General features: G+C 32.0%; 1 protein-coding gene across 2 annotated transcripts; it reads right to left on the bottom strand.

Annotated features, from left to right (window-relative positions):
* Nucleotides 1-28: 28 nt before the first annotated feature.
* On the bottom strand, nt 29-26,871 carry LOC130803112 (ent-kaurenoic acid oxidase 1-like). Of its 2 annotated transcripts, none has more exons than XM_057667296.1 (9): nt 26,481-26,871; nt 24,764-25,088; nt 23,631-23,780; nt 16,841-17,113; nt 14,463-14,546; nt 13,410-13,488; nt 12,497-12,603; nt 10,672-10,790; nt 29-2,800 (listed from the first exon to the last, which is right to left on the bottom strand). In XM_057667296.1, the coding sequence occupies exons 1-9, from the start codon at nt 26,714-26,716 to the stop codon at nt 2,695-2,697; spliced, it is 1,479 nt and encodes a 492-aa protein (XP_057523279.1). In that variant the 5' UTR covers nt 26,717-26,871; the 3' UTR covers nt 29-2,694. The 2 variants fall into 2 exon arrangements, with proteins under 2 accessions (XP_057523279.1, XP_057523288.1); XM_057667305.1 differs by lacking the exon at nt 26,481-26,871 and adding an exon at nt 25,262-25,362 and having other exon boundaries at nt 879-2,800.
* Nucleotides 26,872-27,980: the final 1,109 nt, after the last annotated feature.

The following is a 27,980-nucleotide window of genomic DNA, read 5'->3' as shown; positions in this document are numbered from 1 at the left end:
TGAAAATCGAATTAATAAGGTCTAAATCCAATAGTTAATCAATAGAGCGAGAGTTTAAAATTACCAAAATCATATTTAATCACGTAATTAATCTGACATTTCATAGATACTAATAAGAGGTTGATCATACAAGAATTTAGGGGACTCTCGACACCCTAGATACCTTCATCATATAGTTTCCACCCATTTTCTTATTGTATTCTTAGTTGTTAGACAAAAATCTTTCAAACTTTATTCTTCCTAAGCAATTAAGTTAATAGAAATTAGTGAATTATTTATCCCAACTTCCTTGTGTTCGATCCGCAGCTACACGTACGTCGTGCGCTTGCTATTAAATAAAATTTCACATCATTTCAAAATGTGAAAAATGTCAAAAGTTTACTTCCAATATCATCCAGCCTGCATCAAAGCTGAAATATATTCATAATCCTGTCCCATTTGCACAATGAGAATTGAACCTAGTGAGACTATTTCAACTAGAAGTTAGGGGCAAAAAATTCTTGTGGTTGCAAGTGATTACTTTACTAAGTGGATTGAAGTAGAAGTTTTAGCTACGATGACATCCAAAACGGATGAAAAATTCATCTAGCAAAACATCATTACTAGATTTGGACGGCCTAGAATTCTCACGAATGATAATCACACTCAGTTTGATTACGCAACCCTAAGAGACTAATTAGAAGCATTTAAAATTAGGGTGGCCAACTCATCAGTTTGCAATCCACAATGCAATGGCTAAGTAGAAGCTGCAAATAAACAGATATTGAATGGGCTTCAGAAAAAACTTGATGAAGCCAAAAGAAAATGGATTGGTGAAATTAACAATGTCTTATGGTCCTTAAGAACTACTGTAAAGGGAGCTACTGGGAAAACACCTTTCAGGCTAGTATATGACTCGGAAGCACTAATTCTTGTGAAAATTAGGGTCTAAACCATCAAGGTCCAACACTAGGACCAAAAAAATGAAGAATCTAGACTCATTAATCTTAAATGAATAGATGAAGTCACGAAGAATGCAGCTTTAAAAATGGCAGCTTATCAAAATAGGGTAGCCATAATATACAACATAAGTGTCAAACACAAATCCTTCCAGATTCATGAATTGGTCCTGACAAGTGTAAAGGTTACCCAGAAAAAAAAATATGGCAAACTTTCTGAAAATGGAAATTTCCCTACATTATTTAGATCTAGAGGGGCTCATCCTCGAAATCTTCTTCTTCTTCCTCCTCTGTTGGATCCATTTCTTCCTAGACTAGGTCTAGCTCCACTGGCTCAACAATAGGAGACCCAGAAACAACCTGAGTTTCAGGTGCTGAAAGAAACAAAGTAAGACACAAAAGAGGTTATATAATGTGGGAAAAATAAAAAAAAGTAAGAGCTTACGAGTATACAACTCCAAACCACAAACATAACCACCTCGAAAAGGTTCATAAAACCTCCCTGTACGACAGTTAGTAAATGGAACAGCTAAAAAGGGAGGACTATCACCTTCTTAGGCTTGGAAGTTTGCAACATCAATGTACATCTCCTTTAGGGACCTTTTCTTTTCGGTGACTAGGCCCTATGAAGACCCAACCTTAGAGGAGCCATCAGCTTCAAAACCACCGCCCCTATGTATTTTAGGGCCCTTCCAGATTCAAGATCAGCTTCTTGGAAGACCGTCAAATGCGGGTCAACCCAGTCTACTGGATCATTGTATTCTTTTTTAGATGGGGGAAGGGGCCCCTGCCCAACACAGTGATAGAAGTTCATATTCTTTGGACAAATATGCCCCCTCCTCCATTGAGCAGGTTGTCTAGGACGGAAGGGGTAAGTAGTTGTTCTTCATTGCAAATATTATTTTATGGCGACGGGAGGAATAATAGTATTCATCTTATAAAGGCGATGTTTTGCATAGTTCTCCACCCATGGAGATACCCAAAAGTTAAAACAAATGTCAATTAAAAAAAAGGAATTAAGAATTAGACGTCCCAACCAACGACATGCAAATATCCTATACATGTGTATTTAATTCTTAGAATTAGACGTTGATGTTTATATTTACTCTTGGATGTATCCGTTAAGTAACATGTTTCTTTAGCTTTTACACTACCAATTAAACATGAAATATTCTTGTGTCAAGTTGACGTGTTGTTCTTAGTGGGCCATGTTAAAGAGGGTCACGTGCCTAAAGGTCTTATCATATCATAATGATTCATGTATAATAATGCATTCTAATGTGCCAGCCACAATAACAGCTTGTGACACAACACGAGCACATTTAGTCATATAGGGTAATGTTGTGGCCTTATGGGCAACAATAAGTTTGTTTAAAGGTTTTACATGTTGTGGTGACGGGTGATACATGCATGCCTTATGTCGTTTTGTGTCAATTTCATAAAATGTAATCGTGGCACATTTGTACGCCACTATGGCGGTTGGTGTGTCGTGCTCTGCTGTGCCTTGCTGCAAGTTGATTGTATTGTGTTAAGCTAAGAGTAGAGCGTGCCTATGGATCCTATGTGTTGGCTCGACCATGCATATGTCTACATCCTTCTCTCATTACCTTTCATTTGATCACTCTAAGGGCGGTGTTTGGGAAGGGGGAAGGTATAGCATTTGTAATGGTAACATGTAAATATCAATTTGAGAAAAAACAACATTTATATATTTTTATTTGTTCAATGATACATTCATGTTCATATTGCACACAAGTCAATCTAAATGATACTTATCTTCTTTAATAGAGATTTCAAGGCCATCAACAGGTAAAGGATGTGAAAGATATTTAATTTTTCCTTCTGGATTAAGCAAGTTCCACCTGCAAAAGATAATTGCATATTATCAAAAATATTTGTTCTTATCAAACTAATAACTTCTTCAATATATTTTTTTACTAGGTATCTCACACTGACAATTATAGATGGGATTTAGTTAGACTCATAATTGTCTATTTAGTTTAATTAAATTCTTACTCATATTTAGATCAATTATTTAGAGATCATGAGCGGCATACACTAGGTATAATGATGATGATGATGATGATTTAGAGGTATGAAAAATCTAGAAATAGGTCTAACAATTTAGACCCATTTGGGTGTAAAGTCTAAAATGGGTCATAAATGGAACTTGACCTTATAATTCTTAACAATTTAGAATTCAAAGTCTAAAATCGATTATCTAGAGGTTTTAATTTCTTATATTTAAATTATTTAAAATGCATATTTATATATCTTTTTTTAATCTGAAGAAAGAAAAAAAAAATTCCATTTCATCAAAAACAAGAAAAAATACATCAAAGTTAGGTCAAGCCGTCATGCAATATTGCATCAGTATGAAAACATGTACCCACCTTCTAGAAAGGGTTGTATCAGATCACTCTTCATGTGCATACACTTTAGCAACCTTAAAAGCAAAAATATCAATATTAGCAACTAAATATCAATTTTTCCGGATATAGTGTGAAAAACTTAGTCTTGATTTCGCTCTTGATCTGATTCATGATCTTATCAACAGTGCTCATGTGCAAGAGCCATATTGCCTCATTCCTGGTTTTCCATATGTAGTAATAGAGACTGCATATGCCAGAGATAACCACCTTCTTATGGAGACCAGTTGCTTTCCATTTGTAGGTTATCATATTAGCAAGTTTCAGAGGGAAATTGAGCAAGGATAGCCAGTTACCAAGTTCCTTCATACATCTAGCACTGAAGGGGCATAAGAAAAACATGTCCTCAATGGTTTCAGTAGCTACAAGACACATTTGGAATTGATCATCTGCCAAGAGATTCATCTGGGCAAGTTTACTCTTTGTCTTCAGTTTCTGCAGAGCAATCATCTAAAGGATAAACTTACTCTTGGGAGTTGAGGCTCTATTCCACACAAACTTGCTCTTGAAACTTTGGGGGTGCCTTTGAAGTGATCCAGGTAAACTTCCTTGATGCTATACTTGTCCTTAGAGATCCACTCTCTAAGCTTATCCTTAATACGACAAATCTTCTTAAAGAACCAACTAGTTGTTATGGGGGAATTGAAAATCAACCAATTACCACCTTTCGTATAGACACCATGGATCCATCGAACCCACAGGGATTCAAATAAGTGAGTAACATGCTAAGCCAACTTTCCCACCGCAGCTTCATTTCATTTATCAATGTTTCTGATTCCCAGGCCATCATTCTTTTTGGGTTTGCAGACATCATTCTAGTTGACATTATCAGGGGTTGTCTTGTTAGGATTAGCATGCCAGAGATAAGATCGATCGATAGCATTCACTTTCTTTATGACAGTTCTAGGAAGAATAAAGAGTTGACACAAATAAGTGCTTATGCTTTGGAGCACTACAGACTTAAGTTGCACTCTAGCGGCAGAAGAGAGGAATCTTGAACTCCAGGAACGAATTCTTGTTGTAATCCTGTCAACAAAGGAGTCACAGTCAGTAGCTGAAATGCGCTTGAAAGTGAGGGGGACTCCGAAGTATCTAAAAGGCAGTCTACCAAGGGGTAGTTATGTGAGTTGGGCTATTTAAAGCTGAACGGGATCAGGAACCCCTGCCAAGTATAGGGCTGACTTAGAAGTATTAGCATGAAGGCTAGAGGAGACAACAAACATTTCCAAACAATCACATAAAATCTGGGCAGACTGAGCTTGACCCATGCAGAACAGCATAAGATCATCCGCGAAACATAGATAGTTCAGTTTAAGGCCCTTACATTGGGGATGAAAGCGAAAGTGTGGATCCTCACCAGCAACAGTTTGGATTCTAGATAGATACTCCATACCTATGATGAACAGGAGGGGAGAGAGGGGTTCACCTTTTCGTAGCCTTCTCTTAGGTTTGAAGATCTCAAAAGGACGACCATTTACCAACAACAAATATTGTGTGGATGTAATGCAGGTCATAACAATCTTGGTAAAGTGGGGACGAAAGTTTAGAGCCATTAATATATCATGGATAAAGTCCCAGTCCATGGTGTCGTAGGCCTTCCTAAGGTCAACCTTGATCATGCCGCTAGGGGAGCAGTTCTTCCTGGAGTAATGCTTGACCAGGTCATGACACAGTAGAATGTTATGGAAAATAAGTCTACCCTTGACAAAAGCTCCTTGTGTTTGGTTGATGAGACCACCAATCACCGTTCGCAAGCGTGCACATATCAACTTGGAGATGCATTTGTAGAGTGTATGACAACAAGAGATGGGTCTATAGTCCTTAGGGTGTAAGGGGCATGGTACTTTTGGAATGAGAGTGATGGAGGCAGTGTTCCAGCTTTTTAGTAGCTTACCAAAGATAAAGAAATCCTGAATAGCTGCTATCACATCAGAGCCTACAATGGACCATGATTCTTTGTAGAACTTACTGTTGTAACCATCAAAACCCGGAGATTTATTATTATTATTATTATTATTATTATTATTATTATTATTATTATTATTATTATTATTATTATTATTATTATTATTATTATTATTGTTATTAATATTATTATTATTATTATTATTATTATTATTATTATTATTATTGTTGTTGTTGTTGTTGTTGTTGTTGTTGTTGTTGTTGTTGTTGTTGTTGTTGTTATTATTATTATTATTATTATTATTAACTAATTGAAGAAAATTATTAAATGTAAGTTAAACAAAATTATAATTAATTGAACAAACTTAGTTGCAAAATTACTAAAAATAAATTTGGTCAACTAATATTCCTAAATGCAACAAAATTAGTCGTATATTAGAATAATATTACTCATATTAATATATATTACTTAGCTAAAAATTATTAGTTATTAGTATATAACTATATTATTAATCGTATTAGTATATTATTAGTTGCATTTGTAGATTATTACTCATATTAGTGTATTAGTAGTCATATTAGTGTATCATTAGTATAATATAAGTTATATTAGTGCATTATTAGTCGGGTTAATATAGTATTAGTACATAATTAGTCGTATTGGTATTGAAATTATACATCTCAATTATAATTATAAATCAATAATAGTGTAAGATACTAATCTAATTTTTTAAATTTCTTCAAATTGTAATTAGTCATAGTGTAATATTACTCGTATTAGTGCATCATTAGTGTATTATTAGTTATGTTAGTATATTATTAGTCTTGTTGGTGCATTATTATTATTATTATTAGTCGTGTTAGTGTATCTTTAGTGTATTATTACTCTTATTGGTGCATTATTAGTCGTACTAATTAATTTATTATTAGTCGTATTAAACTATTAGTGTAGTATTGGTATGTAATTAGTTTTATTAGTGTATTATTATTAGCCATATTAGTTTAGTATTAGTGTATAAGTAGTCGTACTATTATTATTATTATTATTATTATTATTATTATTATTATTATTATTATTATTATTATTATTATTATTATTATTGGAAATTGAGATTTTCATTTCACCAAAACAAAGATAATACAATAGAAAACAGGAAAACACACTCCAACCTGATCATTGCATCAGTGTGAAAGGGGTACCCACTTTCTAGGAAGGGTTTCACCCCCTCACTCTTCATGTGCATAGGAGGGAGAGGATCCCATCAAAGGAAACAAAATACAAGCTACTACTCTAGATATCTAAACCATCCCTGAGAAGACGCCTTTTGAGGGTATAGCGCGATGATCCTTTGCTTGATATCACGTTTGACACAATGCATCACCTGATGATCCTAGCTCTTTATATATGGTAGCATAGGCTACAAATGCAGGCTATGATATCTTTCCTCCGAGAAAACAAGCCCTTCCAATTCCTTTTCATGATGGTACCCAAGTAATGCTTTTGAATATGCATACCCAGCCAGGAGTTCAAGTTGTCCATACACTTAGAGCTAAAGATGCAGCGGAAGAAAATATGCTCTATAGTTTCGGTAGCATCACCAAAAATAGGACATAGGTTATTATCAACAACCCCTATTTGAGAAAAAGTTTATGCTTTGTCTTGAGTTTATCTTGTATAGCAAGCCATAGAACAAAACCAGCTTTGGGGACTGTGGCCTTGTTCCAAACAAAAGAGCTCCAGGATACCTTTGGTGTCCTTTTTTGTGTACTCACTGTAGACAATTTGCAGATTGTAGTTGATGTTTTGGACCAATTGAGATAACTTGTTTCTACTACTACAGATCTTCTTGAGAACCCAGCTTGCTATTGGGGGACGATTAAAGATCATCTAGTCGGCACCCTTGGTATAAGTCTCATGCACCCAGCGCGCCCACAGAGATTCAATCATATGGTGGATATCATACAAGTTTCCCTATTGCTACAAGGTTCCAAGTTTCAATGTTTCTAATGCCCAAGTCTCCTTCTTTTTTCGGACAACAGATGCGTTTCCAACCAACATTACCTGGAGCAGGATTGTTTTCAGTAGCGTGCCACAAATAAGAACAACAAATAACGTTTACCTTCTAAATCACCTCCTTTGAGAGGATAAACATCATACACCAGTAGGAGCTTATGCTCGTAAGTACCGAGGTGATGAGTTGGACGCGGCCTGCATAGGAGAGATTTTAAGCGTACCAAGATCGGATTCGAGATGTCATCTTATCAATAAGCATGTCACAGTCCGCTGCAGAGATCCTCCTAGAATGTGAGAGGACTACCCAGGTAGCGGAAAGGGAGAGAGCCTAGTGGGAGATGAACATCCTGAGCCATCATTACCTTTCTATCCATAGGGATTCCAGCTAGGTAGATGGCAGATTTGTCCAGGTTAGCGCATAAGCCAGAAGTTGCAGCGAACGAGTCCAACCCTTGACATAGGAGTTGGGCAGATTTGAGATCTACTTTGCAGAAAAGCATAAGGTCATCAGCAAAAGACTAGTGATTTAGCTTTATTCTTCTACCTCTGGGGTGGAATTTGAAGTCCTTATTGCAGCCAATCATCATTAGTGTACGGGAAAGATACTCCATACCAATCACAAAGAGAATGGGAGACATTGGGTCTCCATACCAATCATCATTAGTGTACGAGAAAGATACTCCATCCGGGGATTGGTATCAAGGCTCTTTTTCTCATACGACATATTTTAGACCAGGGTCTCACAACAAATGGTTTTTTATCAAACAAAATACCATTAACAAGCATTAGTCACTCTCTATAGATTTCATGTGGACTAGATAAATTCCTTTGGCAACCGAGCCAATTTTGTCAATCTCCTCTGTTTTCAAAATTATTTTCACAAAACCCTTAATAACGTGTATCGAGGGGTTAGCACCAAGTACATAACATATAACAAATGATTTTCAGTATTGGAGTTCCTCCTTAATCTTAGAATCGCTAATTTTCATAGGAAGGAGGTGATTTGGACTGATTTCCGGTGGCTACTGGATTGCTGAAGTTCAATGGGGCAGCCTCGACTTGCTAAGAAGTTGCTGCCTGCACAAGTTTTGGATTGGGTTTCTGTTTGTACAGAGTAGGTGCTGGTCTTTGTTGGCTATGCGCTTGGACCAGTTGTGGGGTTTGGTTGACAGAAACCCCAACCATCAAGACATTAGGGCTTCGTTGTGGGACACTGATAATCGGGCCCTAGTAGTGGAGTTCGTACCAAAGGTGGAGCCATGGACAGCCTTGGACCAACTGGTGTAGAGTATGGCCTTCTGTCGGTGGCGCAAAAAGGTTCGTGGGCTGAGGAACTAGTTTTCGAGGATGGTCAGGTCCTGGTTGTCGATTTGGGATGTCGCTGGTGCAGCATGAGATTCAACTGAGGATGTTGATCCTTTCGAAGAGCATGATGAAGGCAACCTATTGTGCTCTATCTGCTTCCTTGGTCTCCTCCTCCCCCTTGCCATGGCTGATTTCTTGGGAAATCAGGAGAGAAAATTTTTAGAGAGAGAAAGAAGAGAGATAGAGGTTCAATGACTATTTATTATTATTATTATTATTATTATTATTATTATTATTATTATTATTAGTCGCATTAGTGTATTATTAATCGTATGAGTGTATCTATTATTATTATTATTATTATTATTATTATTATTATTATTATTAATATGTGGTTTTTCTCTAGATAATACTAAAAAGACCCAACTTATAAAATAATGCCAAAACATTACTCCATACTATCCCCTAACTAATATTACGGAGGCAATGACAAGCCAAGTGTTCCATAATGTCTGTTCATATGGAGTAATCACAGAAATTTTTACCGACTAATTTACCAACTGGATATTAGTCGAAAAATGGTAGGAATTTTTCCGACTAAAATTTAGTCGGGAATTAGTCAGAAATTTTCCATTTAAATTTTTCCTTTTTGTTCCAATTTTAAATTCCGACCAAAAATTGATTTTGTAACAATTTAGTCGGAAATTCCAACTGTTTTGAGTTAGTCAAAAACTTTCAGTCAGAATTGCTCCGCTTTTATTTAAAATATATTGAATTGAATCATTGTTTAAAGAATTTTTTTCTTGTATTAAATTAAAAAATAAGGGAAAATAATTACTTATTTTCTAATAAATGTAGAACTAATTAAGTTGGATGAAGATTTTGAATTTAAATTATTGATAAACTTTTTTATTTTTTAATTTTCTTTTAAAATATACTATTTCTGTGGCAAGATTAAAAATTGCCATAAATTTCAAATTCATTTGTCATAATTTATAACACAATTCTACAATAGCTATTTACCTGTGACCTATAAGTTTTTATTTGCCATGATAAATATTTATCCGTGACATAATTGGTGGCACAAATTTTATTGTCACGGTAAATGTTTACATGTGACATAATTTTTGGTACAAGCTTTTGTTTACCACTAAAAATTTTCCATGGCATGATTTGTGGCGCAAATGCTTGTTTGCCACAATATTAATTTACCCATGGCACAAGTGTTTATTTGCCACGGTATATATTTACCCGTGATATAATTAGTGGCACAAATGACGATTTGTAGTAGTGGTTTCAACAATGCTGCGATTCAAAATCGTCAGAGAACACTTGATACAACTAATATGGAAAGAGATCAAATGCTTTAATTTATGCATCATCATTGTAAGCCGCATCAAGATCCTCCTTCTTAGTTTAATTTATTTTAATGTTATTGTATAATTATTTCAGTTGTAATTTGACAAACGCATATCATTTATATAATTTAATGATTCATTTGTCTATTTCAGTTTTTTCATGTTTATTTAATCATAAACATTAATTAAAAAAACTAAATACTAAAATTTAAACCCTGAACTATATCGCGACGAAACATATATAGCATATAAAATTAAATTCAAATCTGGGAGTAAATTTAGCAAATATAATATGTTAGAATGCGACGGAAATTGCAACGGATTATGTCGTCGCAATAAATGGAGAAAGCGACAGGAATTGCGACGGACGAAGACATCGCCATTTGGTTTATGAAGTGCAATGGGAATTGTGACAGAAACAGGCGTCACTGGTCATTATGCTAACGTTTTCTGTCGATAGTAAGTGCAACGGATTTTGTCTTTTCTATTTTCTGTGTGAGATTTTCGATTTCAGCGACGAAGTATTCCATGTCCAATATACCGTCAAAATTTACGACGAAAAAGGCCTGACGGACAGTTTTCTTCGCTATATGCTCTTTGGGACATTTTTTGCGAGGAAAAGTATTGTCACTATGTAAGCATTCTTTTGTAGTGTAGGTTTGTAGTTGAGATCATAATATTAAAAATGATGAAAGAGGGTGATAGATGATCAATTGACTTACTTATATCCAATAGATAAATGATGAAGAAAAAGAACCACAGAGACTCGAACCAAGACAGTTCCTGGACAAGACCTTGAACCTCCTCCAAAAGGAAGGTATGTTCCATACTTTGGACGTGTCTGCAATAACGAATAAGATTAGATAACCCGTCAATTAATAAGATTTTAATAAGTACTTAATTCTATTTAGCAAGTTAAATGTTGAAAGATAAATTACTAAGTTAATAATAACTTTATGGAAAAATTTTTATAAATAATCCAACATATTTTCAATTACCTGTCAATAATTCTATTTTTGAAAATTTTCTAATAATCTAATATTTGCTTCTAGTTTGTTGCCAATGGACCCTTTAAAAAATGACCTGTTATATCAGGTTATCATTCATCTTCTCTTTCTTTATAATAATCCAACCTATTTTCCATTATCCGTCAATAATCCTACCTTTTGAATTTTTGTTTAATAATACAACTTTTGTTTTCATTTTGTTGCCAATGGACCCTTCAAGAAGCTAAATACTCAATTTCTCTTTGCCACTAATTTACAATAATCCAACATATCTCATCTATACAAGTTAAGTCTCATTTAATTTTTTTAACACATTTTCTCTTCAATTATTATCAAAAAATCCGCAATTTTTAAAATACTCAATTTCTCTTTGCCACTGATTTAAAGGGGTAGTATACATAAAAGGGAAGTGAAAAACATACGACTATTATTAATTTTTTATAATTATTTAATTATAAAATTTTAACATGTAAAATTTCAACTTATAAAGATAATACATAAAAAGTCGACGGGTACCAAATTCAATGTATTTTGTGGCCTATGACCCAACTTAGTTAAGGCGAACCCGAATTACATTATTTTTTAAAAAAATTGACCTGCCATTTAGGATGTGGATCGGCGGGTTGGGTCAAGCGGGTCGGATTGTTTGAACACCACTATGATGGGATTTGTATGTAAAGACAAGTACTATTTATGCAATGATCACTTTCATAAGTTCGGGAAATAATAGCAATTTCATTCAGCTTCTTGAAGGGTCTATTGACAACAAACTGTGAATTAATGTGGGATTATTCAGATAATGGAAAATAGATTGAATTGTTATAAAGAAGGAAGAAGATGAGATGTAACCCGATATAACAGGTCATTTTTTGAAGGGTCTATTGGCAACAAACTAAAAGCAAATGTTGGATTATTAAAAAAAATTACGATTTTTATTAAAATGAGATTGATTATTATTAATTTATATTTTGTGAAGATTTGATTTATTTGATACTAGATACCTAAGGTTTTTTTTATTTGGGTACTATGTCTTTGTAAACTAGAATTCTTCGTACAACCTCTTGTTGAAATTGTTCTTTCAAATTACTATTCATATTCTAGATCATATGTACAAATCTCTGGTTGAGATTGTTTGTTACACTTGCATATTAATTACTATGTATAAATTAATATTATTTTGATCTCTATTCATTATATATAATGCATAAAATGTAGGAGATAAATGATTTGGTGGAGGTGCTTTACTAGCATTGTTTGACATGTATTGATGCTTTTTTGTTTAGTTTGTTCGGCTTGTTCTTGGAGCAATTTTTTCTTGTTTGTTCATTGTTTTAAATTTCACATAGTCTAATTTTAACTTATTAAAAATCAGTTAAAACGAATGAACAATGAAAATGTAAAAGTGAAATAATATGTTAAACTGAATCGAATAAGAGTTCGTTTGTTAACAGAAATTATACCAAAAGGATATGTTCTTAGCTAAGTAATAGTAGTAAATATCTTAAAGAGAAAAATATAGATAAGTCTAAAAAATACTTACATCCCATCTATCTGGATTAAAGCACATTGGATCCTCAAAATTTGTTGGATCATTATGGAGTTGCCTTAACCATACAATAACACTCCAATCTTTTGGTATCATGTAACCTGAAAAAAAAAAGTTATTTCCTTACTATATTTTTCAATTCTTGGAACATATAAGTTGAGAGTCAGAATAGGGATAGTCATGAGTCCAATATCTATTAGGCTCATCTCATACTCTAACTAGTTTTAGGGTTTGGATTCCATTTGCAGACCCAATGAGTCTAGATCAGGATATAATATAGATCCAAAATAATAAATAGGTCCAAAAAAATAAATTGGTCTAGGTATGCCCTAAATGCAACCTATAATCTAACTTATGATATATTTTAGATTCATTTTAAACTCTTTTGATATATATTTTGACCCATTTAAAACCTATATGAGCTTGTAGACTCATTTAATGCCTACTTAAACCTTAAAGTGTACTTTAAAAAGTCAAGTATGAACATTTAGATTAAGTCTTATTCAAAACTCTAGACTCGTCAAATCTATTGAGTCATAGTTTAATACTTCTAAACCCTATGAATTTGAGTCTGAGCCTAGGTCCACAAAATATAAATAAAACTGAATCATAATATGAACCTAGTTAAATTGACTCAAATCGACTCAAAGACTAGAGACCATTTTACTATGAATGTAAAAATATTGTATGAATTGAATTGAATTAAAGTGAGAAAATTTGTAAAAACAAATTCTAAGCATAAAGACACTTGAGATGCACAATGCACCGGAACCAACACAAGAAATGATATTTGTTAAAAATGAGAAAGGAGGACAACAATAAACAAATACTACCGCTACAATATTCTTTAAGGTTAAATTTGAAAGATTTACAATAATGTATTGATAAGACATGTTAGTTATACAACCTTTAAATTCAATATCATCAGTAGCTCTCCTGAAAACAAAACCTGAGAGGTTGGCCATCCTAAGAGTCTCTTCCACAACCTGCCACAAAAGCCCATTCTAGATATGTAACGTACATCACAAATCACAAATCAACATAAATGTTTATTTCTTTTGTGTGTCCCAAGATTAATACTCCAAAATTATACTCTTTTCTTTTCATACGTCTTATTTGCTTTTGACATAATCAACCTTAAATTTTTAGGAGCCCAAAATAAAAGATTATTTATAGGCCCCTAAACTTATATATATATATATATATATATATATATATATATATATATATATATATATATATATATATATATATATATATATATATATATATATATATATATATATATATATATATATATATATATATATATATATATATATATATATATATATATATATATATATATATATACATATAAAAGTTCAAACCTTAGCACTAGTGAAAAACTAAAATTTTTTGAGGGCCCTAGGCGTAGGCACGACTTGCACTTGCTTAGGGTCAGCCATGCCTTTTGGGTTACTATTCATTAATCATTCTTATTTTGTAATTTATTGTTAATCCATGCATTAAAACATAATCAAATCAAATTTTGCTTGATTCGTCTTAATATAAGGTTTATTAATATCTAGTTTTTATAATTTTTAGTTATACATAATTATCGTTATTAAGTATTGAATTAGTGTATTGGTAAAGGTGCAAAAAACAAATGAGACATTTAAAATGAAACGGGGGAGTATAAAATACTACTTTCTCTGTTTTGAAATACATGCTATATTAGTCTTACGAATACCACTTATTTTTCAAGCTTATTTTATATAGTACGATTAAATATGTAATAAAAAATATAGTTGAGTGAAATCTTGTTTAAATCGTCTAATTGTATGCTTTTATTATCAATTTTTTTATAATTTTTAGCTATGCATAGAAACGATATAATAATTAAAATTATACATTAAATTGCGTAAAAATTAAATGTACCATGAATAATGAAACAGAAAAAATATACATTAATACATACCTTAATCGTATACTTAAGCTTCAAGACATCTTCATATGTTATGCTATCGTTATTCTTCTCCTTTAACAAAGCCTTGTTCTCTTCCTATGTTTCAATAGTTTTCGATCTTTTATTATGTATTTAACATATAGCACCGATACATGGTGTCTTTTTCTCAAATGCAGCAAACACCTTTTTAATACGTACTTGCATTGTCTATTTTTTTTTTTAATTAAAAATTGGGATGGTCATAAATCGAAAATTTTATAGGTATTATCCTATACTCGCATTTAATTTTGGAGTTGAGTCCAACTTTCTTAGATTCAGCAGATCATGTATGGGTTTGGGTCCAAAAAAATTAAATGAGCTTGGGTTTTAGGATTTTTTGACCCAAACCCTCTCTCTAAGCCCATTTAAGATCTAGACCCATCTCAGACCCACCGTACATGCTATAAATCCAACCCATTAAACAACCTAAAATTAACTTTAAATTCTTTATAAATCTGTTTTATGTTTATTGGGATTCATATTTAGACTTACATACAATAACTTAGAGATCCATTATAATACTAATGCAGCTTTGAAAACCTATAAAAAATAAGTAGGAATACTTAAATCAATTCTTGTGAGAGACCGTCTCTCGGTAAGATGGCCACAAAACAAAGAGTTCAAATGCTAATAATTGTATTAGTTGGACAATTCAACCAATATATGGAAAACATTTCACAGTGAGACAGTCTCACAAAAAAATTTGTGATTAGATTCGGCCACTCTGGACTTCAAACCAAATTTCTCAGACCCTTAAATTTAGATATGAATCCACCAAAAACATAATGATTGTGAATCTGGGTCTGATTGGACTTGATCCAAATTCGACTCATGACCATCTCTAATTAAATGGAATTCTTAAAGAAAAATTGAGGCTGTCAAGAATTTTACATCACTTTTGTACGTATATTTTTTTTGGAAAAAAAACATTAATAAATCTATGTTTGCCTGAATTGTTAATAATAAATGGATCAACTATCAATTACAACCTTAAAGTTTAGAAATTTTATAATAAACAGCCTTAAAGTCTTTTTTTACAAATAACAACCATTAAATTACCTCCGATTAACCATGTTAATCATCGGATGACCTGCTAAATTACCATTGACCATATTAAATCACCTTTAACTTTCAATTAAATTTATAATCTAACCTAATTATTCAATTACCTTCGATTATACTCTTCTTCCCCAACCTGTCTCTACCCCTCCACAATCACCATCATTCTCCCACCCCAACATCAGCACTACCACCATTACCAAAACCCCTCCTTAAATAACCAAAGGTAAATCCACTCAACAAACATTAAAAAAGAAAATAATGGTGAATAAACCACTTCTGCCAGACATAAACCTTATCATTAATAAAATACTTAATATCAATAAATCAATTCCTTCATCATCATCTTTCTCAAGCTAAGAATTTTTCTTTCCTCATCAAAACGCATCATCTTCTTTCCTCAGAAAATCAAACATTGTAAATTCATCAAATTTAATAATCATTAATCTTCTTTCTTATTTCCTCCATTAATGGCTTCAAAAGAAGAACTTTCTTCTGCTAACCTAGAAACCCATCAACAGGTCGAATCTATAGTTAAACCCCATATTTCGAATTCAAATTACTCCAAAATGGTAGTTCTAAAAACTCTGTTAGATGTGAAGATGGTGGATTGGAATTGGTAGGACAGAAAGTTGTGATCTGGGGATGGGTTAGCACAGCTAAAGAGGTGAGGAAAACCCTACCTTCATCCCCTGAATCTGATAACAAAAATTATAGGCAAGAAAATTTAAAGGTGGGGTTTTAATGGTGGTGGTGGTGGTGGTGTTGGGGTAAGAGGATGGTGGTCATTGGGGGGTAGGGAGAGGTTGGAGAAAAAGGGTTTTATCGGGAGTAATCGGGTAATTAGGTTAGATTTATAAATTTAATTGAAAGTCGAAAGTCATTTAGCAGGTCATTTGGTGAAGTGGCGATATCAATATCGTATTTGGTAATTTGAAGGATATTGTTTGTAAAAAAAAACTTCGAGATTATTTATTCTAAAATGCTTGAACTTTAAGACTGTAGTTGGTAATTGATCCATAATAAATGCATCTAATGTTTATTTTTAAATGAACTCAGCTATTACGTATAATTGCTGAAAATAAATGTACTTATAAAGTATAAACATGCAAGTAATAATTTATAAACTTAGTAAATCTATTTTTTTATAGTTGTTATTTATGTATAAATAGAAATATATACTATTTTAATAATACATTTACATGCGTGTTTTAAGAAGTATTGCAAATAAAAAAACAATCAACATAGTTTCATCAATCAAATGTGGTGAAAAAAGGATAAAAATAAATTACCCGAAGTTTATGAAGAACATGAGGAGACTTAGCTAAAAAATAGATAGACCAAGTGACAGCATAGGCAATGGAAATATGACCAACAGAGGTTGTATGTATAACATTATCCAACACTTCTTCATCACTTAATTGTTTTTCTTCTTTATCCTTCATCTTCATCAAACCTTCCATCAAATCATTTTCCATATATCCTTCTTCTACATTATTTTTTATTTTGTTACGCTTCCTTTTCTTCATTTCCTCCCTTAGCATCTTCATTATTGTCATCCGACACTGTATAATTATTTTTTGTCAGGACATATGCCATCTTATTAAATGACGTGACAATATATAATCAATTCAAGATCTTAAAAAATAATTCCATATTTATTTAGTTCATATCAGATCAGAATATCATATTAGCAGTATATATCTTATATGTATTATATGATAATTTCTGCATATATTCTTAGTAATGCAATATTCAGTGAATATCATTAGGATATTAGTGCATATATTCAGGAGCAATATTAGGATATATAAATTATTCTATCTCCATGTTTAGCTTGTAGTAGTTGTATTTAAGAGGACGTTGTCTTCTCTAGCAATAAGACACAGAAACATTCTAAGCTCTATATCATTTTGTCAAGGTACCAGGAGCAGGTTAAATTTTTTTTTCCTTTCACGCCATTAATTAGTACAGTTTTCTTCTTCATTTCCTTCCCATGGCTGCTACTAAAGATAACTCAACATGTCAAACCATTGCTTCCACATCTCCGTATTATCTTCATCCTGCTTGCAACACAAACCTAGTTCTTTCTCCCATTGTTCTCCGTGGCGATAACTACAGTGAATGGGCTCAATCCCTTCGTAATGATTTTAAAGCCAACAATAAAATTGGCTTTCTTGATGGTACTGTATCACGTCCATCCGAAACCTCTTCTGATTTTCCATTATGGGCTCCTGTTAACGCCATGTTTTCGGCTTGGTTGCAAAACACCCTTGATGCTTTTATACGTTCTACTGTTCCCTTAACCGACAATGTTAAGGACATGTGGGATGATCTTCAACAACATTTCTCGATTGGAAACGGTCCTCGTATAAACGAACTTCGGCATCTTATTTATTCATGTTCTTAGACTGGTGACTCAGTGGTCACTTACTACAGTCGTCTTTGCAAATTATGGGAAGAACTTCAAGGTTACTTGACACCTCCTTGTTCATGTCCTTGCTCATGTGGCTCGAAGGCATTGATAGCTAAAGAGCATGATGATGAACGTACCCATCAATTCCTCATAGGATTGGACTCTACACAATACTCTCATGTTCAATCTAATATGCTGATGCAAGATCTCATTCCTTCATTAAATATGGTGTTCTCTAAAGCCATCACAGAAGAAAGAAACCTTGCCCTTGTTCATTCGACTGAACGCAAACTGGAAGCTACTGGGTTTGCTGTTCAGGGTCCATCTCGATCCCATCCATTCAAGGGTCGTGGCTCGGCTTCCCAAAATAATTCTCTCACTTGTACTCACTACCATCAAACTGGGCATAATCAACAACATTGCTTTGAACTCATTGGATATCCCGAATGGTGGTATGCTAAAAACTTGAGGACATGACATTACTCAAACTGGCCGTGGTTCACACAGTGGCCGTGGTGGAAAGTATGTCGGCAACCGTGGTGATCACAACACAGCAATTGCAAATGCAGTTAGTGGTACTACTCTGAGTAGCTCTTCACCGGGTCTTATTGAAGGTGGTCGTACTGGTGTTCCACTTTCCACTGAACAATGGCAACATCTATTAAAATTATTTTCTAACATGGCTAACAATTCTTCAGTTGCCAAAAACAAAGATACGTATCATTCTCACCGCTGGATAATTAACTTTGGTTGTTCACATCATATGACTGGGAACAAACGTGTATTTGCTACCCTTAGTCCTACTTGACCTTCTCATGTTGGTTTACCTAGCGGGACACAAGCCATGGCCAATCAAGCAGAATCAATTATATTAAGTGATGCTTTACAATTACATCATGTCTTATATGTTCCAAATTTAACTTGTAACTTAATCTGTCTCCCAATTGCTTTAAACTTATTTTTGTAATATCACATTCACTAATAAGCTATGCATAATACAGGACCGCAATTCGAGGACCCTGATTGGAGCGGGTGAACAATATGATGGGGTGTATTGGTTCAAGTCCACTCAAGCCTATCAGACGAGTGTCTTAAGTACACGAAAACTTTGGCACCAACGACTATTGGACAGTCGTCTTACATAGTTTTGTCTTTCATTCCTGTTTTTTCCAATAATTCAAACTCTTCTAGTTTACATCAGTCTTCTTGTCCATGTGATATTTGCTTGCGAGCTCATCAAACTCGTAATACTTTTTCAATAAGTGATAATAGAGTCAATGATTTGTTTGATTTATATCATTTTGATATTTGGGGTCCTTATATTTGTAGTGCATATTATTTTCTTAGGATTGTTGATGATTTTTTTCTCATGTTGTTTGGGTATATTTAATGTCTGCCAAAACTGAAATTAAACAATTAATTTAAGATTTCTATACTATGATTCACACCCAATTTAATAAACCTATAAAAATCTTGAGAAGTGACAATGGCCTAGAGTTTACCACGTTACATCAGTTTTATGCATCCTATGGAATTCTACATCAGACATTTTGTGTTAACACCCCCAACAAAATGGTCGTGTTGAGCGTAAGCATCAGCACATTCTTAATGTGGTACGGGTTTTACGATTCCAAGCTAACTTACCTATTGAGTTTTGGGGTGAATGTGTTACCATTGCAGCCTACTTAATAAATTGCACCCTAACACATATTCTTCACAATAAATCCCCTTACGAAATTCTGTTTCGTAAATCTCCAAACTTTTCCATTATTCATACATTTGGTTGCCTTTGCTATGCAAATAACAGACCACGTATCAAAGATAAATTTGGTCCTCATTCTTGTAAGTGTCTTTTTTTAGGATTCCTTTTGGCAAAAAGGGTTGGCGTTTGTATGACTTGGAAACAAATAAAGAACTATTTTGTATCAAGGGATGTTATTTTTTATGAAAACACTAGTGGAAAAAAATGTATTTGCTGCTCATCATTTGCTGCGGTTTTTGTGTATTAGCAGCAAAAAGTAGGAAAATGTATCAGAAAAAATATATATATATATATTAATTGTTGCGGTTATCCATTTGACCGCAGCAAATAACCTTTCACATTGCACTAATTGCTCCGGTTTTTCCACAACCGCAGCAAATAACTCTTCAAAGTTTGATTAATTGCTCCGGTTTTGGTTGAACCGCAGCAAATATATCTTCATGAAAATTCTAATTGCTCCGGTTATGCTTGAACCGCAGCAAATAACCCTTAACAAAATTTTTTATTGCTTCGGTTTTGTTTTGAACTGCAGCAAATGACCGTTGGACATTTGATAAAACCCGCCAGTTTCTTTTTTATTCGCATATCCCTTCTCAAATACGTTATACAGTTTGGTTTGTTCCTCATTGAAAAAACGCTTCATCTTCATCTTCATTTGCTTCGTTCCTCTTCTTCATCTTCACAAACGTATAAGATTAAGCATCAAGATTTGTGTTCGTTTCTTGTGTTCATCTTCATTTTCACAAACGGTCATTTGCTGTTATTCATCATTCTTGTTGCTGTTCATCTTCACAAACGGTCATTTGCTGTTGTTCATCATTCTTAGCTTGTTGCTGTTCATCTTCACAAACGGTTTCTGAAGGTAAATCCTTGCTGCTGTTCTTGTTCATCATCAAACTTCGAATTTTCATAAACCCTACTATTCTTCTACTATGTTCTTGTTCATCATCATCATCATTCTTCAATACTTAATGTGTATGGGATGTACTGGGCATAATGATAATAATAACATACATGATGCCTTAAAATCACCTCTTTGTTCTAGTTTTTTTTACCGTCATTAACCCATAAAAATCAATTAATATCACAAAAATAAAAGATAAAAATTCATCTTCAAAACTCACGAATTTAGTAATTTAGTTAAAAATGTGGTTTGTTAATTAATTATTTGCATATTTAGTAATTATTTGTGAATGTGGTTTGTGTGTGGTTTGTACATTAGGTTTAAATTTGTCATACTTTATGAATGTGTATGTTGTTGTTGTTTTTAAGTTTTAAATTTAACATATATATCATATTTTGTTATATTTTTAAGTAATTTCTTCATTTTATTTATGAATGTGTAGGGTTTTTAAGTTTTAAATTTATCGTAATTTTTTTTCTATTTTGTAAATTAGGTTTAATTAGGGTTGTTTATAGTTAAATGAATGCGTTGTTGATATGAATGTTAATTAGTTGTCCAAGTTTATGAATGTGATTTTATTTTTATTGTTTTTATATGAATATTAATTATGGTTACTACAATAAACCTCATTTGGACAGTTTAAAAAACATTGTGTTATTATTTGGGTTAATTAGTGTTAAATGAATGATTATTATTTAATTTTGTGGTTAGTTAGAGTTCGTTAAGTATATATGTTTAAAAGTTGTGTATTAATTTTGTTTTAAATTAATTAATCGCACTAATTAGGATGACAAAAGATCACTCTTGGATGTATGGAAGCATTGAATCGTCGGAATTTATTGATGGCGTATTAGAATTTTGTAGTATTGCGGTTGAACATCAAGTTAGGACGGGGGGGAGTTGGTTTTTATTGCCCATGTGTCAGTTGTGGCAATGTATCAAAGGTAGATAGTGTTGATATCCTTAGGGAGCACAAACTTCGACGTGGGTTTAGGCCTCAATATTATGTTTGGGTTTGGCATCGTGAGGAGGGAGTTTACAAAGAGAAAAGTGTTGTTGAGGACGTCAATAGTGTGGCCGATGTCAATGAAGATGTAGTAGATCATGTTGATGGGTATGAGACAGATGAAGAGAATGTCGATGAGGATGTGAATCGTGTTGATGAGATGATGGAGGGAGTCGAGGATGAGTTAGGAAAACGTCCTCGTGTTTTTGACTTGTTGACAGAGGCTTCTCAAAAGCCTTTGTACCCTGGATGTACAAAGTTCACAAAACTAACAGCAGTGTAGACAATTTTCAACATTAAGTCAAAGTTTAATTGGAGTGACGCTAGTTTCACAATGTTATTAAAAGCGTTAGGTGAGATGCTTCCTGAGGGAAATGAACTTCCAAAGTCGACATATTATGCCAAAAAGCGTTTTTGTCAATATCACGCGTAAAGTAGGTCAAACTTGGTTTGTTTTGCACGAAACTTGGCACACAACACTATTTGGTATATATTATTGTGTTGAAATGGTTAGAATTGAAAATAATAGTCATATGCTAGAAATTAGGTGTTAAGTTGCGATTTTAAGGGTTTTTAAGCGTTTTTGTCAATTTCGCGCGTAAAGTAGCTCAAACTTGGTTTGTTTTGCACAAAACTTGGCACAAAACACTATTTGGTATATATTAATGTGTTGAAGTGGTTAGAATTGAAAATCGTAGTCATATGCTAGAAATTACGTGTTAAGTTGCCATTTTATGCGTTTTAAATCATTTTTGACACTAACATCTATTTTCTCTTAGTGCTTTCAACAACCTTCTTCTTCCGATGACTGCGGCTACTACGCGCTGAAGTATATGAACGATATTATACAATCCGTGAAGGAGTTTGGAGTCGAAAATATAGATGCCGTAAGTATTTGTTACGTTTTTAATTAAATATATTATTGGTAAAATATGTTTCTATATTAATCTTTTATTTTTATATTATATTATAGGTTTTAAACGACATTCCGAGGGAAACACGCCCTTTGAGAAGTGATGAGATGCGCGAATTAAAAGACAAGATTGCCACGTATCTTGCTAATATTTGTCCTTTATAAATTGTAATTATTATAGATTATTTTTTATACTTTAATGTATATTATATATATATATATATATATATATATATATATATATATATATATATATATATATATATATATATATATATATATATATATATATATATATATATATGAATTCGCATATAATGCTTACAATTAAAATTAATCCCAAATAGTTATTTATTACTCTCTTTGTTCCTTAAATTTATTTTTATTTTTTATTTTAGGTTGTTTTATTTATTGTTCTTATAAATAATATTCCTGTTTATATCAAAAATTTTAAACAAAATTAACCTTATACATCCTCATTCTGACATTTTATATGACCTCTATGTAATTTTCACTAACTTCATTGTAACATTTTTATATTGTTTATGGTCCTTACATGTTTCACATTAACTTTATTAAAATATTTTTGAGTAGTTTTGGTTCCATATATTTTTCCATTAACTTTATTTTAATATTTTTTAATATTTACGGTCTTCATTTTTCATCCATCAAATTTATTATTCAACAAAATAATATATCCACCATCGAAAAGATTTTATTTTTCCTTAATTTTTGTATAAATGAAATATATAATAATATTTAAATGATCAAAACTTTCCTTTTCCTTCTGCATAAATTTGGATTTTTAAGATCGTTTTAATTTCGTTAAACACTATCTTAGATTTTTTAATTTTTTTTATTTGATTTTGCTACATTTGTCTTAATCTTTACTATTCACCAAATTATGTTTTCTGTTTATTTTATCCACAATTTATTCCAGCCCCGATAAATTCTTTTTTTGCGTATTTTCTTTTCCTCTCACGACAATAAAATAAGAATTTATAAAGTAATTTTGTGTTATTATACAAAAATGAAAACTTTTTTTAACTAAATATAAATATAGGGAGTAGTATTGAAACACCTTGACAGCATGAGAATAAGTTGTTCCAGGAATGTTCCATGGCTGAGCTCTAAAGCCATTTATGATACCTTCAAATAACTTCTCAAAATCATTAATTTGTGTACCAACTTCAAGTCCAGCAATATATTTCATAGTGTAATCAAGTGTAACCTGTGTATAAATATTGCATACAACTAACAAGAATCAAAATGATCGTAAATCACTACAAAAAGACAAAAAGAATAATAATAAAATAAATAAACAAAACAAAAAAAATAAATCGAAATAACAAAACTCTTATCCTATCAAATCCTACCACATAAAGAATGATTTATTAACATCACAAATAACCGTTATTTACTAAGACCTCCTTGCGCGATGAATACATGTAAAAAGCTACTGAATAATAAATTTTGACTATCCACTTTCAATTGGAAATTTCCGACTATATCACCGACTCATGTCACTATATTCTACTAGATGAAAATTAGTCGGAAATTCTGACTATGTTTAGAGTGAAACATAAAGAAGTAAGTCGGAACACGTGCCATGCAACTGTATTATTGAAACGCCATTGCTAGTCAAATAAGGGGCACGTCATTCCTCTTAGCCTCATATTACAACGATTGTATTATTCGAACGCCATTGCTAGTGAAATTAGGGGCATGTCCAACACCACATGAAAGATGAAGTATTGTGCCACCCATCAACTGTTAGAGTGCTGTTAACATTCAATGTGACATATCCAGACTGTGCAAGGGAGAATGGAAATCTAAGATTGTAGTTGGACACAGATAGTTTTAACCCATTTGTGAGTTTTTTAATTCCGGATAACTTTGTTTAAGAAATTATAGAAAATTCTGAATTTTTGAATTCTGGCTAACCCTATTTGTGTAATCAAAATCGCAAGGACTAAATTTTAGTCGGAAATCAGTCGATGACTCCAATTGTTTACTAAACTAATGAATTTATTAGAATTTCGGACTAGTGTTCTAATTGTGCAAAAGTTATCGGTGATTCGAACAATCTTTTGACTTTTTAGTCGTATTTAATCGGTATAGGACTTTACCGACTGAATTCAGACGAATATGGTTAATTAGTAGTGTAAAAATAAACATAGAATAGAATGTTTTTGCTTGTTAATTAATAATTACCTTTTTGATGTGGTAAAAAGTTTTGATTTGGGGAAGTTTGGACCATGATTGAAGGGCAGCAACAATGGTAGGCTGAATCTGAGGCACAATTCTAGCAAGCGCATTTGGGCGACTGAAAAAGTGTTGGATAAAATACTTAACGATAGCATGACGATCTCCATGCATGGTTGATACAGTGTTAGTTCCTAATACTTCATTGGTTGGCCATTCTTGTATAAATTTATCGCTTGAATTTAGTACGAACTTGCACAAGGATGGTGAGCATGCTATAATACTTGGAGATCCATATAAATGACTTTTGTAGGCGCCTATATTATCTCCGTACCTGTCCATTAAATTTGCTATATATTAATTGAATGTTTTTACATGAAATTGATGCTAATAGATCATGTTATTAGAATAATTTATTAGGTCACTTAACTTCATTAAGTTTAGATTTTATTATTTAAGCAAAATAATTAAGTTTATTAGTAAAATAGAAAAGGACTAAGTGTGCACCTAAAATCAGTTGGCATCATAAATGCAAACAAAAAGTGATGTTTGCTACTCTACAGGATGAAATGAAGATTAAAAAATTAAATTTGGTGGGTTAATATTTTTTTTTTGTGAGTAGATTCAAAAAAAAAATAAAAATAAAGATAAAATATGTTATAAAGAGGTAGAGTCATGACTTAAAATAATAATAATGGAAAATAATACTATATATAAGACATTGAAATATATAGAAGGTAGGACAATTTTGGAATAATCTTTAAGAAATCTAATTTTTAGGGAATAAACTGAGTGCACGCACTTGAAGAGGACACCAATATAATTTATTGGTTATGTTGCTCTGACTTTCAATATTAATGTATTTATTGCAAAAGTAGTAATTATTGTGCATCATGTGTAGGTAGTGGTATGTCAGGGTGAAGGTATTTTATTGGTTAATTTCGGGAACCTTTGAACCCTTTACAGAATGTATCATATGAAAAGTGTTATGGAGTTAAAATATTTTGATTTATTTTTCTTAAAAAGAGGTTCAGGTGTTGGGGATTTGCAGCATCAATTTGAGCAATTCGTAGAGGTATGCTTATCAATTTTGAGCTATGTTGATGGAGTTATAATTAGAATTTTTAGAAATTTTAATTTATTAAGTTGGTCTACTGATATATTTTTCAATTTCTGATATATACACCATTCGACCTTATTATATTATCCACTTTGGAAGGTCTATGCAAAAGTTTTTTGGGTAAAAATAAATAATTAAAAAAAATAAATAATTAAAAAAAAGAGAGAATATTTTTTTCAACTCGTCTTATTTTATTTTCGTTTTCACATTTATTTTGTTTTTACATTTGATTTAATTTTCTAATTTCGTGAGTTAATAGTATATTTTTATGAGAACTCGAAAAGCATAATATCTAGAAAGTTTAATTTATTCATTATAATATGTTTTCTTTATGTTATATCTAACCATCATTTACTTCAAATCATCATCAAACAAAAAAATATTAAATAGTGGACCATAATCTTAGTTAAAAGAATTTTAAACAATAAAGTGAGCCGCTTTTAAAATATGAAAACACGACATGAATGATTATTTTAGTAAATAAAATTAAAGTACTTTTGTAATTTTATAGGTGACAAAATATATTGTGAGCCGCTTTTAAAAAACATATACATCAATAATGAATAAATTAAAAAAATTAAAAAAAGAAAGGAGAAAGTAAAATACCTGTGTTTTTTAGAGGTGATAAAATGATCAGGACGAGCAACGACATTGAAGAGCCATAAAAAAGAAAGAGTTTCACCAAAGAAAGGAAAACCCAAGTGTCCAGGTGGTAATTTAAGGTTCAACGCTAAACATCTAGTCTTAACTGGCCTCATATACCAAATTTCATTCCACCACCATATAATCCACCCTATGCCTACTACTGCCGATGCTCCTAATAATATCATCCATACTTCCATTTTCCTTTACTCTTTATTAATATTAATATTAATATGCTTCTCTCTCAAAATTCAACAAAAAAAAAAAGAAAAAAAAAAACCACTAAGTATCTTTTTATGTGAAACAATTTTCACCAGGAATAGTGAGCATAAACAGATGAAATTGTACTTCCTTCAAAAACCAAATACATAAAGTGGAGTCTATTTATAATTCTAGTGATTTTTGATTCCTGCAGATCATGGGTTGTGTCTAACCACACATACCTAGCTAGACAGTAGACACCATGGGTCCTAAATATGTATTAATTGTCCGATTGTTAATACTATTTAGTAAGATTCGTTTCTAGGTCCAACTCATTAATCTATACTTAGTATGTACTTACATTATTCTTAATGTCTACTTGCAATGTATGTAATGCCCATCGAAAAAATACTTAAAATGTCTATACTTATAATATTCTTAATGTCTACCGAGAAACTTAGCCTACTAGCCTACTTACTATATTCTTAATGCCTACTTACAATATACTTAATGTCCATCGAGTAAAAACTTAAGTACTTATAATATTATAAATATTTACTTATAATATTTTTAATGTCTACCCAAAAACTTATTTTATATTTTTCTTTTTGGACCAACCCAATTAAAGATATTCTAATAAAAATTTGTATTTTTAATTTTAAATCTAGTTAGCAATAAAACGAGTCTAATCACATTATATTTACTCCAATCTCCAATTCTCTTTATTTATTGAGGGTATGAGGGTAGTAATTAATATATAACATGTCGACTAAGTAAATAACATTGAAAGTTAACATTTGCTAAATGTATTAAACCATTTTAGAATCTTTTTGCTAGTAAATCGCTTTGCCAAAAACATTTGCTAAATGTATTAACCATTAGACTCTAATTAGTTCATTGGTGTATCCAACATTCGATCAGATCGTTTATTAGTATATAAGTTATTTAGCACCTTTAATTAAATTTGAAAATTTTTTGTGGTAATCTTAAGTTTTAACTTTTCTACATAGTAGACAAATTTTTTAAATTTGTATGGTGATCCTAAACTTTTAATTTTTTCATATAATAGACAAAATATTTAAATTTTTTATTAAATTAAGTGCTCATTTCAAACAAATTTTAGATAAATATGTCTATAAGGGTGAACATGACGATTGTTTTTATGAAATAAAGTCATTATGATAGTTAATATTAACGTAAATTTAACAAAAATCTTAATATTTTTGTCCATCAAATAAAAAAGTTAAAAATTTAAAATCACAA

Source organism: Amaranthus tricolor, chromosome 2 (assembly GCF_026212465.1).
Source record: "Amaranthus tricolor cultivar Red isolate AtriRed21 chromosome 2, ASM2621246v1, whole genome shotgun sequence".
Taxonomy (NCBI): Eukaryota; Viridiplantae; Streptophyta; class Magnoliopsida; order Caryophyllales; family Amaranthaceae; genus Amaranthus; species Amaranthus tricolor.
The sequence above is the reverse complement of the archived record's forward strand: the minus strand, read 5'-3'. Positions and strand labels throughout refer to the sequence as shown.

Excerpts from the sequence above, each read along its gene's own strand:
- LOC130803112 (XM_057667296.1), bottom strand. The coding sequence starts at position 26,716 with ATGGAAGTATGGATGATATTATTAGGAGCATCGGCAGTAGTAGGCATA. Across the intron at positions 13,489-14,462 it reads AGCTTAAGTATACGATTAAG|GTTGTGGAAGAGACTCTTAG; the intron begins GTATGTATTAAT and ends CTTTTGTGGCAG. Across the intron at positions 12,604-13,409 it reads TGATGATATTGAATTTAAAG|GTTACATGATACCAAAAGAT; the intron begins GTTGTATAACTA and ends TTTTTTTTTCAG.